The sequence below is a fragment of the Ptychodera flava genome, chromosome 22, assembly GCF_041260155.1.
Source record: "Ptychodera flava strain L36383 chromosome 22, AS_Pfla_20210202, whole genome shotgun sequence".
NCBI lineage: Eukaryota > Metazoa > Hemichordata > Enteropneusta > Ptychoderidae > Ptychodera > Ptychodera flava.
In genome coordinates this window covers 7484941-7500820 of record NC_091949.1, presented here as the reverse complement: position 1 = coordinate 7500820, position 15880 = coordinate 7484941, and the positions used below count along the sequence as shown (strand labels likewise).

The 15880-nt window shown below is 38.5% G+C and overlaps 1 protein-coding gene across 5 annotated transcripts in view; it reads right to left on the bottom strand.

The window, feature by feature from the left end:
• LOC139122577 (glutathione hydrolase 1 proenzyme-like) overlaps nucleotides 1–11157 on the bottom strand; it is a 48332-nt gene extending 37175 nt beyond the window's left edge. For 2 of the 5 annotated variants that reach the window (XM_070688121.1, XM_070688126.1), the window contains exons 1-5: nucleotides 10827–11142; nucleotides 9069–9257; nucleotides 5204–5358; nucleotides 4600–4720; nucleotides 1454–1521 (exon numbers count right to left, since the gene is read on the bottom strand). In XM_070688121.1, coding sequence (XP_070544222.1) covers nucleotides 1454–1521; nucleotides 4600–4720; nucleotides 5204–5358; nucleotides 9069–9098 — 374 coding nt within the window. In that variant the 5' untranslated portion in view covers nucleotides 9099–9257; nucleotides 10827–11142. Of the gene's footprint in view, nucleotides 1–1453; nucleotides 1522–1789; nucleotides 2721–4599; nucleotides 4721–5203; nucleotides 5359–9068; nucleotides 9258–10826 lie in introns of those variants that run through there. The other 3 variants (XM_070688122.1, XM_070688124.1, XM_070688125.1) reach the window with 3 other exon arrangements.
• Between the last annotated feature and the right edge of the window lie 4723 nt (nucleotides 11158–15880).

The window sequence follows — 15880 nt, the reverse complement described above, 5'->3', positions numbered from 1 at the left end:
TTCTGCAAAGTAGTCTATTTTTCATCCATGCATTTCAAGACCCGTGAACTCGAAACTGCCTTCGGAGCCAGAAACGCACTGCCAGATTTTAAGTCGATGAACAGGGGTGTTTAAGTTTACTTTTTGGGGCAAGATATTACTAGTAGAGAAAACCGATTCATATGTGTGGTAACATTGATTACTTGAGATAGAATGTACCTCGGGGACAGATATTGCGGACTGAAATTTTCACAATTTTGCTGATATTCTGCGTGTGTGGACCAAGTTTTAAACCATTTGGTAAATACAGTTTATAATAACGTCTTGGGTTTTGAAAAATTTAAATTATTTTCCCAAGTACATTCTGCACATAGCGGTTACAGGCATTCTGAATTGTCTCTAGTGCCAAAATTAGCACGTGGACCCTCGAATTTTTAAGCCAAAACTTAGAATTTCAGTTTTGAGGTGCTGACTGCCTTTAAATTTGCTCATAGTGAGGTTCTATTCTTTCATACCTAGATGACCATTGACCTCAAATCCATTTCTCGCTAAATCGATAGCTGGAAGAAACAGCTGTTTCCAGGGAAGTCTGAAAAAGGAAAACAATCATGTGGAAGAATTTAAAAGGATTTCTTGAAATCCGTAAAATCACCGTTTGTACTTTTTATTGCTGTTTGGTGATTTCGGAACGGAAGCAAAAGCAGCCGCTGATACGATTGCATTGCATTTTACCCTGTTTTCCATCACTAACAGTCAATTGTTTCTTTTCGTTTCGTATGTGTATATGATGAATACACTTGTAAACAATATTAAATCTTTGCTTCTATCCCCTGATATATCCGTGCAGTAACCTGGCGTACATCATCATCATCATCATCATCATCATCATCGTCATCATCATCATCAAATTATCGAAGACAGCGTCATGAACAAAATCACACAAAGGTTAGGTTGATCCAACTGTTTACTTTATGATAATCATGTCCTTATCGATGAGTAGATTCCGTTCGGTCAAGACATAAAGCGACACATCGGCTATTGCCTGCCGACAGGTGGGGGAAGGGGTGTCGAATAGAGAGGTAGCTACCCCGTTACCTTTGACTTGATATACGGTCTTTAGATTTTATATTGTTTGTGATCCATTACATCGCTTAATTGAAATACTTCAAAATACATGTCTACCTTCCTTCCTTCTCTCTGATCCATGGGTGGTAACACGTCCGGGCAGATATAACAGCCCAGAATAAAAGCAAAAACGCTAAAAAATTGCCCTGTCAGTTAATATGGTCAATGTTCGTTTCTGCTCTAAAACCATTTGAGCTAAGTTGTACGAACTGTAATTAGGATGGATGCGGAAAGTGTACGACGTTATGACAATTATGATGAGATTTGAAATAGGGTGAATAGCTTTAATTATTGAGGTGACATCCGTGGCTGCAGAGCAGTCATTTGGATCCACTTCCCTGAAACTTACTTTCCATACCGTTGCCAGGCTTCCCAGAACCCGCGGATTTCCCCCGGTACCGCCACCGCAAGACCACCCTGTCAGAACAACAAAATAAAAGGGTGTATAAGTCCTAGCTTAGTCATGCGCGATATGTTAGTTTCACAAGACTGCTTACGTGCTGATAGAAACATTTCATTTATAATTTGATATAATCTGTGTTTTCTCAAAAGTTCAAATGCATATCAATCATTAATAAATTACATATTTACACTACACTCAGTGTGACATTTTTCGGACAGGGTAGTAAATTTCGCCCAAAGTCGTTTCGTAAATGACCAGCAATACGAAATCTTATTACCATACCTTTCGAAACTTTATTGTGGTTATCCTCAAACTCAGTTGACACGACGGGAGTGGTATTTCGGGGTCAAAGTTGCCAAAGTTTTGACCCCATGTCGATGGCGTAGTAATCGGACTGCAATCCCAGAAATCGGACGTCGTGTTTGGAATGTGATTAGGAGCTAAGTATTGATAATTTGAAACTTCAAACCACCGATTTTTAATTTCGATGTGTTTAGAAAACTGTATATAAGAATATTTCATGATAATTAGTTATGTTTAATCCATGGACGACTCAACTATATTTCGACGTGTATATGCGCTTAGATATCGGACACGGGCTGTCTCTGTATGTGTTGCTTTCGGCACCTTGTATCGTACGGTGTGGCTAACTTCGCCAAGTTTGTTCAGTGAGTATTACTTATAATTGTTTCCATTGCATATTTTGTTTGTATTAAAATCGCACAGGCATTATTTAATAAAAATAGCGAGTATATTTCATCGTATGGAATTATTTACCTGTCAAGTTTTTACGCGGTAAGTCACTTACTACGTTTACACAATTATGCTAAATATTGTCTGTCCGAAAACTTGTACACTTCTTACGTTCATTAATGTACTTTTTTTTTCTCGAAACAACTGCGCAGTTTTCGTTGAAACTACATGCAATCGTAGCGAACAATGGAAAGAATATTTTCAAAATCATTATTCTCCCCCACATTCAAAATTCAATGCTGAATCAGGACTTTAGTCAAAATTTCAGTTACTTTGACCTGACGGCAGTATGTTGACAGTATCACTGACGCGGTATCAGACGACAATTTGTGACCGCCGCTCGTAGCGAGCTCGATGGCTTCTACCAAAAAAACTATCGAAAACGGGACAACAGTGTCACCTGACTTAATATGAGGTCACACGACCTGTAAAACGCTATCGATACGGAGCGAAGTGAGTGTAACTAAAAGCATGTCACTAAATGTCCGAAAACTCAGGTCGTCCGAAAACTGTCACACGTAGTCTACTGAGTTTGATCCGGCGAACTACAACTACAAATTGCTGCACCTTATAGATAGAGCAAATTAGAACAGCATGCCAAGCCATGTATCTTAAACTTGTCATCATCTTCGAGCACAAACTAACTCCCCTTCTGTAGTAACAATTGGATTGCTCGACACTGTCAACGGAAGCAAACCGAGTAAATTTGAATACAAAAAACTTATCGTAATTCTTACTCTGCGTTGAAACCGTTAAAGGGCCATTATTGATAACTTTTGACCATTTTTTACCTAGGAATATTCCATGTTGGAGGCTCATATTTGTTGCAAAATGTTGTTTTACGAAGAAACGAACATGATTAGCGATGTTATGGCCACATAAAACTGCTGAATTTTGTTCAAACGTGTTGCCCTTCCGAGCTCGTTTGTTGACGTCTGGCACGCTCAGCGTGCTGGGGAGAACGCAGATATGGTGACGCCGCGATCACGCGAGATGTACAAGTTCACGTTTATTGCGGGATCAAAACAACATTGCGTCGTGGATTGCCAGACATCTGGCTACGCAACGTGCTCGGACAATGGACTACGACGTAAGTACCGGGCATAAGTAATGAATATTTATTTTGAAATTGCTGTAAATGGCTCGCGCAGGTGCAGAAGAAAGCCTACGTTGCAATCCGCGTGTCAACAGTTTGTATTTCTGTCCGGACAAAAATTCAAATTTTCGTTGTAAAATCACATGTTATTTAGTTGTAGGGCACGTAATGTTTCCGAATAATATGCGATTCTCTGTTATTTGACAGGCTATTCAACATGAGCCAGTGATCATTTCAATCAAAACTAACGGAAAAATCGCCAGAAATACAGCTAATGGAACTTAAATGACCCCGTGGATAAAAGATTGTTTGTGAAAAGAGACTTTGGGACATGCGCATATAACGACTGTGACTCTTTAAGGTAGAAAGGTAAGAAAAATTTTCACCGTCTTAGTTTTCCAAAAATCGAAAATGTTATTTTTCTCAATAGAGTTAATACTGGGATGCGGCCATTTTGAATTTTAAATATCGGTAATCTTGAGTTATTTGTTTCTCTAGTACCAAAATTATACTCTGACTCCCGATTTCTATTCTTGATTTTAAACGAGAATGCTTGAGAGATACCTTAAGGAAAGTTTGAGCAGAAGTTTTAGTCTTTCACTTTCGAGGCGTATACTACCGTAATGGAAGTTTTGGTGGATAGGTAGGGGTGACCCTTTTTATTTATTTTTTTTTATTTTTTTTTTATTTTTTTTTTGTTTCTCATCTTCAGAGGAATACTCAGGCAGTGCAGGCGGTCGCAAATGATAAAAAAAACAAGTACCAAAAAACCCTGTATTTGTTTCAGTTCAATGTTCTGTCCATTCAGTCACTTCAATTACTTGTCTTTCAAGTACTCTCTGTCCTTTCAGTCTGAGTCGCTGCAATCTCACAATTTGATGATGGTGGTGCTGTTGCTAGGATGATCGCCTCAGAGGCAGCGCAAATAAAAACGTTTTTTTTTTTTAATTTTCATGTCGGAGCTTAAATTTACGGTCGCGTCGGGAGATGAGAAACGCAAAAATAAAAAATGTCGATCTAGTCAGCCCCTCTACTGCCGTGGACGAACTCTACACCTAAAACCAAGAATTATCTTCCTGACTCTTTCTCTTGTTTGTACAATACCCATTGCGAAACTATATTGAGAACTGTAGATAGTGCATATTTTCAGCCCTCTTTCTCTCTATCGCCTAAATGCCTCAATATGCAAGAATGAAAATATAGAATGCCTCGGACTCAAACTTTGCCGGTATGCTTTGCTTACAATTTGTGCAAGCGATTCATCCTCCATGAACATCTTACAAGAGGCCGCTTGTGGCGCTGTTTCCCTGAAATCCAGACAAGCCACAGTTCCATCCGATTTTCTGATCAGCATATATCCTCCCCTTTAAATAGAGACAGGAGTGATGAAAATGTAGGTCAAACGAACATGGCGGTACAAGTGAGAGGATAACGTCACTACGACTAAGTATTCTTCTCCTAAATTTGTTTTCTCTTCTCCTCGTCCTCATAATTATCACCATCATCGTCGTTGTTGTCGTCACGTCACCGCTAACACAAATATCAATATTTGAATCATCGTAACTTCATTCAAATTCTCATTCCTTAATTACACTATATTATTATTACAATCGTAATCATTATCATCATCATCATCATCTAATGCAATACGACTTCGTCAATTTTCCGTTTTTTTTCAAATTTTTTCTGTGCAATGGCCTATCCTAGAAAATGTGTAGTGGTTCAAAAAATTTAAATGAAATATGAAAGTATATAACATTTCCTCGTCCTTGAACACTTGCGTTGGACTCCTAGAGAGCTATGTTGGAGTCTTCCGAGGAACGCTGACAAGTTCAGTCAGCACTTACCCTCCAATTCCTGACGCATGCGCATTCACCACACCAAGACAAAGCTGCGTTGTTATGGTAGCATCAATGGCGTTGCCACCTGCTTTCAGGATCCTGGCTCCTGCTTTAGAGCACAGGTCACTTCCACACGAGACGGCGCCTTGAATCTGTGTGACCTGTGCAAAGAAGTAAGACTGCTACCACGCACCCTCTAAGCTTATGCTATAACATAGTGAGAAATAGCTGCAATAATTACCTTGGTTGGCAGGGGAGTTTGGGCTTCTGTCGTGCGGCTCGCGCCTTGTCCCAACCTTGGTTGGCGAATGCTTTAGAGCACAGGTCATCATGGATCAACTTGGTTTGGGCAAGGCGCGAGCCGCACGACAGAAGCCAAGCCCAACGGCCAACCACAGTCCCTCTATCCATAGAGGGACTGTGGGCCAACCAAGGTTACAAAATGTGCAACTACAGTGAGAAACTGTTTCGATAAACAAAAGAGAGAAACCATAGACCCCTCGTTTTTCTCGAGGATCTATGCTCAAACGTATTACAATAAAATAAACCATACTTGTGCTTAGACCATAGACTCTCGAGAAAAACTCGAGAGTCTATGCTTAGACCAAGACACCCCTACCCCCATCGCTACCCCTGGGGACGGACTTTTGTGCGATCCCCTATGGGCATTCAATACGTTGTCCTGGGCATTCAATATGTTGTCCTACTCCTAGGCTTTAAATATAAATTAACTATTGTTCAGTAACTAGTGTCTATTGTCCACAGCAAGTCTTTACATAATAATGCATATTCGTGCAGTTCCACGACACTCAGTCCATAACTGGGGATTTTTATTTTTAAAGCGACCAGCTTCGTGCATATTTAACCGATTTTCTACAGAGGCATATTGTTTTACACTGTTAGATTATAGCGTGTAACAGGAAAACTGACTATGCGTATGTAATAGGAAAATTGACTATTTTGCCATGCAGTTTAACACAATATTTCAGCTTGAAGGTCCCTTCATTCCCTGTATGTGTTCTTTGGCTTACTGAATAATGAACCTTTCATTTCCTTGAAGTGTTGTTTGGCTAACTGGAAAGTGAACCACATGAGAGATGATGTTAGAGTACGATATTCATTTGTCCGTCAAATTTTCAAAACAGTAATCGTTTAATTAAGCATTAGCCAGCATATAGCTGGAGTAAAAGCGGATTACGAGATGTTTCCATCAAGTCGTCTAATGTTTCGGAAATTGTTGCCTACTCGGACTTGAAAAAGTTAAATTTCGAGCCCTGAATTAACCCTTTGAGTGCCAAAGTCGATTTCTGTTGCCTTTATACAATATAACATCAACTATTTCTTTCAGATGTACACAATTTTTTTCTGATTTTTCCCAAAATTTTAGTCAAAAAGTGAAGCCCATGAAAATTTACGTCCATTAAGTCCAAAATCATGGAAAATATTACAGAAAAATTCGTGAAAATTGGTAAAATGTTGCCCTGATATTTTGGGGGGCAAAAATTAAAGTGCTCAAAGCGTTAAGTACGTTTTCTTTGAATGCATTTTCCGAACCTTGAAATATTTTTTTGCAATTGGCAGGAGGTGGGATCACAGACCTGGCTGTTGTCGTTTGTATTGTTGTTTATGTTTATTATAAGTCGTATCGTTGTTGTTTTTGTTGGCCAATAAAATTCAACGAACATAACTGTTGTGTTGTTGTTGTTGTTCAAAACGTAATGTAGATGTCATAAGAAACGCTACAAGGACACTATCATTATTTGACCCGATGAAAAGCTCTGCTAACCGTACACTATCTTCATACACTGAAACGTCGGCATATCAGGTTAAATAATGATAGCGTCCTTGTAGCGTTTCTTATGACATCTACATTACGTTTGAAACAACCACAACACAACAGTTATCTTCGTTGAATTTTATTGGTCAACAACAACAACATCACGAATAATAAACATAAACAACAATACAAACAACAACAACAACCAGTCTTACGACCATGCTGTTTTACACCATATTTAAAATTCAAAATCGGATTAGAAAAAATCCGTGACATTATTCGGCCAACCATTTTTTCACCCTGAAATCAGAGAATGAAAGCCGAAATATGGGCAAATTTCATGATTTCATCGGTTCACTTGACCATTTACACTGACCCGAGCGCGTTCGATAGACGCCACTAGCACCGCTGCGGTATCACAGCTAAGAATTACCTTAAAATTGCGCGCGTATGGTTCATAAAATTGTCACATCTAGTGCGTGTCTTCCAAACAATTGTTACAATTATGTCCTGATCGTGTCCGGTGGCTTGACTTTGTGTCACTTATGTTAACCTTGACTAAATCGGGTCAAGGACATACGAATCACGTGGAGCCAATTTCTTATTTTAATCTCGATTTGCTGTTAACATGTTGCATGAATAGAAGTTTCGTCATTGAGGTCGCTATTCGTATTCTGGAAAACCAACACCAAATTTAGTATTTCACCCAATACGTAATTCCCATTTGCATTATTGATTACAAATATGGTTGGCCGCAAAAGATACCGCGCTGAACATCTCATTCTTTAATCAGAAATAGAATGCTAACAGGGCAAATTCAAGATCGAAATTTGGTCCAATTTTAATGTAAATGGTCAATTGAACCAATAATATCATGATATTTGCCCATATTTCGACTTTTATTCTCTGATTTCAGGGTGATGGTTGGCCGAATAATGTCACGGATTAGAACTTCAAAACATGTTGAGAACTGATATAAATAATTAATTCACTCCTTTTCAACAATGATTTTTTTCCTGAGAACATTGACATTTCACAGGATTAGATCTGTATAATTACATACGCATATTCTATGTGTTGAAAAGAGAAAGCTTTCTTTCCTGACAAATCAGTTTACACTGTGCGATTTGTGACTATTAACGTTATCGATCAAGTTCACAGCATTTTCACTTCCTTCCGAGTAACAGTACTAAATTTGAATCATGACCTCAAATGTATGTTTCGTACTTTTTAATTGTAACGTATGTGTGACTAGGTCACAGCGTTAGTGGGAAACCACGCACTGATTCACAGAATTTTTTTTTTTTCCGTCTTACGCATATGTGCTAGTATCACTTTCGTTAAGTTCTTTTGTGAAAAAATGTCTATTGCTCGCGCGCCTGTCGGTCAGGCATACCTTTCATGCTATCTTCTACCTACAATTTCCTTAGAGAGAGAGAGAGAGAGAGAGAGAGAGAGAGAGAGAGAGAGAGAGGAAGAGAGAGAGAGAGAGAGAGAGAGAGAGAGAGAGAGAGAGAGAGAGAGAGAGAGAGAGAGAGAGAGAGAGAGAGACTGAAAGTACCATAGCCCTAGTACGTGTTCGGCTATTGGCTACACCACCTCTCTATGCTGCGAACTTTCCTGATTTGCACGTGTAGGTAGGAAGTACTGCTGCTCTCCAAAAGGAGCAAAATATATCACTGTTTGCGAAATATACAAGTTTAACCTAAACTATTGCAGCTTTAATTTGCAAGTTATTGGTATTGGAATGTTTCTGTATATTAGCTGTATGACAGAATAACGTGATTAAAATTTCATAAAATTTATTATATGTAAATGCGTCCGTTTTTAGGGTCTATGGTAAATGTTAAAATGTTTTTAAGTTCAATAAGCCTGTGACATAAGAAAGCAAGGGCCATTATTGGTGACTAGCGTCGCCTTCCCATTGAATTTACATTGTTCTATCGAGCGAAAGATGGTCAAATACCAGAAGGGATCTACGTCTTTTGTAAAGTCAATCTTTGCAGTTCGACGGGAACGATAGCAGTAATGCAAAAATCATCCATCTAGAATTTTAATAGTGTGATTTTTAAAAATATGAAACGACAGACTTACCTGCGAATCGACAATTGTATCGTCAGCCATCTGCGCTATGCTGCGTTATCAACTAAAGACTCCAAACTAGCGACAAAACTGCAGGGGTGTCGTGCTTTCAGAGTGAAACAGACCAATGCCCCAGGGAATCTGGCGAGACGTCCCAGAGTCGCCAAATTATAACTGTTTGTGATACTACTGTTTCATTTGCTGAGAAAGATAAACAAACCCGACTTGTTATAACATTTGATCAAAATGTTGGCGGCCGACGTCCCTTCTTTACCGTAGAAGTGTGACGTATTGGCATTGAAACATCAAAAAGTCCCGAATTTCAGTCGTTCTAAATATATCGTTTATGTATTTTCTCCAACTTAAGCGAAACTATGTCGTTCTGTGTTTTGAATTTACGAAAGTCGCGATAAAAAAGTCTTCAGCTCGTAGCTGGCATGTAATCAGACAGATGCATTTGTTTGCAAGGAAAAGTTCAAAAGTCCTTCATTTTGAAAATTTCACCGTTACTGTGATTCATATTCTTGATTTAAATCTGTTTCTCTTTTTTAAAATTATATATTTCAATTATCAGTCAAGTTATTGAAACCGAATGAGCTTAAACTGTATTTTATTCTGAAAAATATAAAAATTGCTGGGTTTATCATAATCCCAAACGCCATGGCATGTTCTGTGTGGGATCTGAGTTGGAATGTCACAAGTTCAAACTACGCCCACGTGACCAATGATGGTATCGGTGATTTAACCTGATAACGTTCTGGTCAACATGGCCTTTTAATTCACAAGAAAACGTACAAAGGGGAAATTACCGGGATTTGGTATCACCAGATAAGGAGTCCAAAACGGCCGGGCTGTTCTTCCAAAACGAAAATGCTCTAAACCTATTTCGAAAACCGACAGTTGGCTGCAATAATCTTCCAAAATTAAACGTTATGGTGAAATTCTGCAGGATACCGTCATGAAAGATCGAATGGAGAGTTTAATAAGAAAACCGCAATTCATAATGCATAGCGTGAAAGCGACGTCAAGTTAAGTTTCCCTTTCCAGAAACTAGAGAAGGGGATTGTGAATAGAATTGAAATATGCAAAAATTGCCGTTCGTACGTTTTTGTGCCAGGTAAACACAAGTGTCAGCAATGCCGATTGATATCAGGTAACTGTCGAAGGTGTTTGCGTAGATTGTTAATTGTTAGTTGACCCTCAGTAGAAAGCTGAAGATGTTGTAAGTCATGTTTTATACCCTTATACTGCTGGTTCGCTGGTCTAAGACCTCTTCCTGGATGAGACAAAAATTAAGGACATTGAAGGACTACGAAGGACGGTATTTCTGAATACAGAAAGGACGAGAACAGTAATTTCAGTCCAGAATTGAATGAAGGACAGCGAAACCTCTCACGATCGAGAGAAGGGTGATGACTGAGCTGTGTTGTCCGTACAACTACAATAATGGGTTGAAGGCCACCATCACTACTCATGATGGGGTGAAGGACATGTTTTCACTACAAAATATGGCAAAGAACTACGCTCTTTGTGCCAGAATATGCTGAAGGGCAGTATTCTCACCGAAAACAGGGAAAATGATGTTATTAGTGCAGAATATGGCCAGCCGGCAAGCCTGAAATGGCTGCTGAATGTTTACATCTATGGCCCGGCTGACTCTAGGTTATAAACGGCACCGCATGTACGATCGTTTCACGAATGACCGTGCTTACATGTACCACGGTTACTGTAAACCTTCATGGTATAATGCTCATGTTGGTTTCAACTTACAGTTAATGAAATATTATCCGGTGAGATCGGTTCAAATTGTCATGTAGGCTGTCCATATTGGATCCAGTCAATCTTTGCGTACAACTTCATATCACAATCCCATCGTACTGCGTCACGGCCAAAACGAGAATGTTGGAGTAATCGAATCAATCCACCTTTGTTAGCATCCAGTAATTTACCTTGTTGTCCCATTTAGTTTTTAAATTTGATGAATTTATCAAATATGGACCTACCCGGTAGTTCCCTACCTGCCATGAAATCTTCGTCTCAACAGTCACAATTTTAAATACATTGTCGAGCTTGCCAGGCTGATATCAAAAGACACGCCCCGCGCCGAGTCAGCTATACAGTTCAAGGTCATGCCAATGGCAATGAATTAGGGAATAGCAACACGACACCGACAGTACCACTGTCAGTAAAGGCTGCGTTCACAAATAATGGTGAGGGGGTGGAGGAATTTCGATTGAAATCTTTTTTTCTCAGATTCTCCCATACCCTCAAAAAAATTTACCCCCCTCTATAAGATCAAAATATTTCAAGTCCCCCAATTTTCACATACTGGCATATTTATATGGGCTGGACGCTCAGAAAAAAATCAACATGTATTGCGCAGTTCTGCTCATAGATGTTCGACACTGCCTATTTTTGATTTATCAGTCTAAGCCGACTTGAGTTGGTCATGAGAGAGATGCAAATTGTGAATTCCTGGCTACACTTTGCCAGCTAGTGAAAAACTAAGCATGGTGACCTACCGAAGTAAACCTTTGCAGATATATATGACCTAGATATCCTACTTATAAAATTTTTACAAAATTGACAATACTGGAAGGTTGAAATATTATATCAAATAAAACTTTTAATCTCTGAAACTCTGGATGTAATAATGGCAAATTTGGCGAAAAATAAAAATTCCATTTATTCACACATTTTTAACTCCCACTTGTTTATATAAATTTTATTATTTAGAATCTTTACTGTTCAAAATTTTACTTTTGTGTTATTGTACAATGAGAATGTGAAAATTTCATTCACTGCATGAATTGAAATGAATGGTTTTATATATTGACTTTAAGCGATTTTCATGAAAAACTTACTTTTAATCGTACATTTGAAAGAAATCAAGCAGGGTGACCCTACCCTTTCTCTTTGATATTTGATTATTCTAATAGACCAGAGTTCAAACATCCCTAATGCAAAGTATAACAATACCTGCATTTTTCCTGATGATAAAGCCTTAAGCAAACAATATTACAAACATAAAATTTTGATACTTGTCAGACTTTTTCGAAGTATTTGTACTTTTTGTATTAATCAATTCAATCTCTTGTTTTACATATGTTGAAGTATTCAGTATTTTATAACCAAGCAACGCAATCTACATAATGAGTTATGTATACTTATATTGTTGTCAGTTGTGCTTCATTTACATCGAAATGTCAATATACCATAAGACTGATGCAGATTAATACCCAGGCTGTGTGAAGACGTTTAAAGCATTTCAACATGACTTAAAAATAACTACAAAAATATTGTTGATACAAAATACAATGTTGAAAAAATAAAGTTAAACATACCTACTGATCATTCAGATCAATACACTCTGTAGACAATTCCTCATTGTTGTAAAATAACAAATACAGGTAGCCATATAGGAATAGAAGCAAGGCTTGAAATTAGCGGTAGTCCCGCGTCCGTAGACTACCAACTTTTCCTTGGGGCTACCAACATCCATTAAATGGTATTCCACAGGGACTACATAAGACCGGGACACAAAATTCAGTCAGTACTTGGCGTGCCATGGTCCGGTCACAGGGGCAGATGAAAGTCCCCTGGGGTGGGGAGGTTTTCTTTGTGCAACGGTTTACCTTTAATATTTGATTTTATTAATTTTGACTGTGATATTTCAAATAAAGCTTTCGACTCCAAACTGTCTGACTGTGTATCCAATTCCTTATCTCCTCTTCAACCAGTGCACATACCACTCTAATTGCTGCGCAAACATTGCCAACTTGTTAATGACTGAGCGTATCAGCGGATTAGCTTATTAAGTCAACACCACAGCCGTCCCACACGTAGTGAAATAAGGGACGGCTGTGGTGTTGTCTCAATCACTTAATCCGCTGATACCGACAGCGGATTAGCAAGTTGGCAATGTTTTCGGAGCAATTACAGTGGCGTATACACAAGTTGGAGAGGAGATAAGGACTTGTCGGTAATATATAAAGCAGTCAGACGGTGTGGAGTCGAAATCTGTATTTGAAATACCACAGTCAAAATTAACAAAAATTACTTGTAGTAATAAAGAAAGCAGTCAGACGGTTTGGACTTGAACTTTATTTGAAATATCACAGTCAAAATTAATAAAATAAAATAAGGTAAACCGTTGCACAAAAAAACTCCCTCCCCACCCCAGGGGACTGATTTCTTTCCCCTATGGTCCGGTCCGTCACTTTGTGACGAGCTAAATTGCAGTCAAATCCAGTTGGACACAGTAAGGCCAGAATATGACTTTGTTATGCAAATTACAAAGACGACATGTGGTGGAACTTTGCAACAAAGATTCAATATCTCAAGTGGTGTACTTGGATGATAGTCAGAGGAAATAATGGCCAATGAAAACGCATTTTCATTGTATTTTGACTATAATGTATCAATCACGGACAATATGCCTCCTCCATACTGAAAGTCCATGGTCTATTTTTAGCACTGCTACAGTATGTCTAGTCGTGCTGAGAAGGTTATCATGCATTGTTATGCGACTATCAAAATTTCCATACAACTCTGAGAATGAAACGAGTTGTCAATAGGTCATCAAACTTTTGAGTATCACTGTTGTCCATTAGGCCAAAAAACGACCGTATCTGGTCACTGCATGCATCATTAGAGAACCTGCCCGTCATAGCATTTTTTTTTTTTGGGGGGGGGGGGGTACATACTAATCAGTACAGCTATATCCTTGATATCCCTGTTTGCATGTCCAAAACTGCTAAACAGAAAACGGAAGTATTATGCAGCCAGTGATAAAAGACAATAACTGTTGCACCAATAGTGCCAAACCAGCATTGTTAAGAATAAAAAGAAAAAAAGAAAAGCGCGTCGCCGCATCACTTTTGCTGAATGTCAAGGACCAGAAACAATTTTTTGGTGGCGGCCTTATACCTGTTTCCTTTGGGTATTATAGGTGTGTAAGTATTCACATCAAATAACTAGAAAATTCACTTCATGGGCAGAATCTGCTTTTCCTTGTCTGGTTAATGAAAAACAATATCCCTAAACTATAATATGCATGGGCTACCAGCCATTGTCACTGGGCTACCAACTTCAGAAATTGGTAGCCCAAGTGGACTACTGCCAGGAACTCCATTGGAACTAATTTGGGATAATTGGATTTTCATATTTTGCAAATTTCTCAAAAGTGTTAGGTGCCATATAGCTGAATGTTGCAATATCGCAAATTACTCATAAAAAAAGAAAAGCAGATGAGATAACATTTGTTGATTAAATCGACATTACTTCACCATCCAATTATCCCAAATTAGTTCCAATCGTGTTCAGGTGAAATAGTTAATTTCGTTGATTTCCATTCTTCGAATACGCCCTGAAGGTAATATGCGCCTCGAAAGTGAAAGACTTAAACTTTTGCTGAAACTAAGTGAAGCATTTTTTCACCAAATCAAGAATAAAATTCAGGAGTCACCGTGCAAAGTTTGGCACTAGAGAAACAGATTACCTATAAAGTTTACCGATATTTGAAATTCAAGATGCCGCCGTCCCTGTGGGGAAGATACCATTTTCGATTTTCGAAACATGAAACGGAAATTGTTTTCTTACTCCAAGAGCTTTAAAATAAGCCTACGCAAGTGGTCGATCAGAAAGGAATTGTAGACACTTGAGAGTAAAAAATGTCTGTCTCCGACACGCTTTAAATTTAAACCCTTAAGCTACTCTTACAATAAAATTTCGGAAGGTATGTTTTGTTGATTTTTTCTCCAGAGCTGTCGGTTCACTTTCCAGAGAAATATGTCCTTCTCCAAGAGCATGTCTGGTGGGCAAATGATGTCATGAAGTTGTGGCGCTTTTTATTACTTTGATTTTTACTTTACTGCAATTTTTAGAGTAACGTGAAAGTATAAATGCAAATTACTGGTGGATGGTTTAGGCAAGGAGTAGCCTGGAGGTTTACAAATCGCTAATCGTATAAAAATATTTGTCCCTACGTGGTACACAGGAACGAAAAATGTTTCAAAAAAGCTGTCAGTAACAATTTCTATACAATAATTGCTATTAAGCTGAAATTGTAAAATTTTGGCTTTTTAAGTGGTCTGTATTATGGCATGGCATTTTGCGATGGAAAACATTAAAAATATCGGTAATCCTCTTAAGCCTTCACAACATCGAAATCGCAGTCATGATGTACTCTCCCTATAGTATAGCTGTTGGTCTATAGCTGTGGTGTTTTCAGTCGGACGGGATTTCAGATTTTTACTTGCTGATTTTGACGTTTGTCTTTCACTTCTTTTGTGGTGGTGGGGTTAAAAGTCGCAAAAGCCAAAATCGGCCCGTAAAGGCAGAAATCCCGTCTAAAAACTGCAGAAAACAAGAAAACACAACAGCTACAGACCCACAGCTATAGTAATAATAAGGACAGCCTAGGGTGCCTTTGGTGGTAAATAAAGACAAATATCCCCCTTAATCCCACTTAGATGATAATCTATTCGATAACATACCCTCTAAGATGATGATATTTGGAAAACATACATACCCTCGACCCCTACAGCTTGGCATAGGCCAAGGCTTAAATCCACTGTTGCCACTGAAAACTGTAGTATCTCGAGTTGAGTTACTGATGCCTCAAAAGTATCCTTTTCATGTTGTGACCAACAATCTATTCTCGTATTCCTCCCCGTTGTCAAACTGTCACCTCTTATTTATTTCAACTGTTTGCCAATAACCCTTTGAGTGCTGTAATTTTTCCCACCAAAATTTCAGTGAACACGATTGAAACTAATTTGGGATAATTGGATCTTCATGTTTTTGAAATTTCTCAAAAGTGT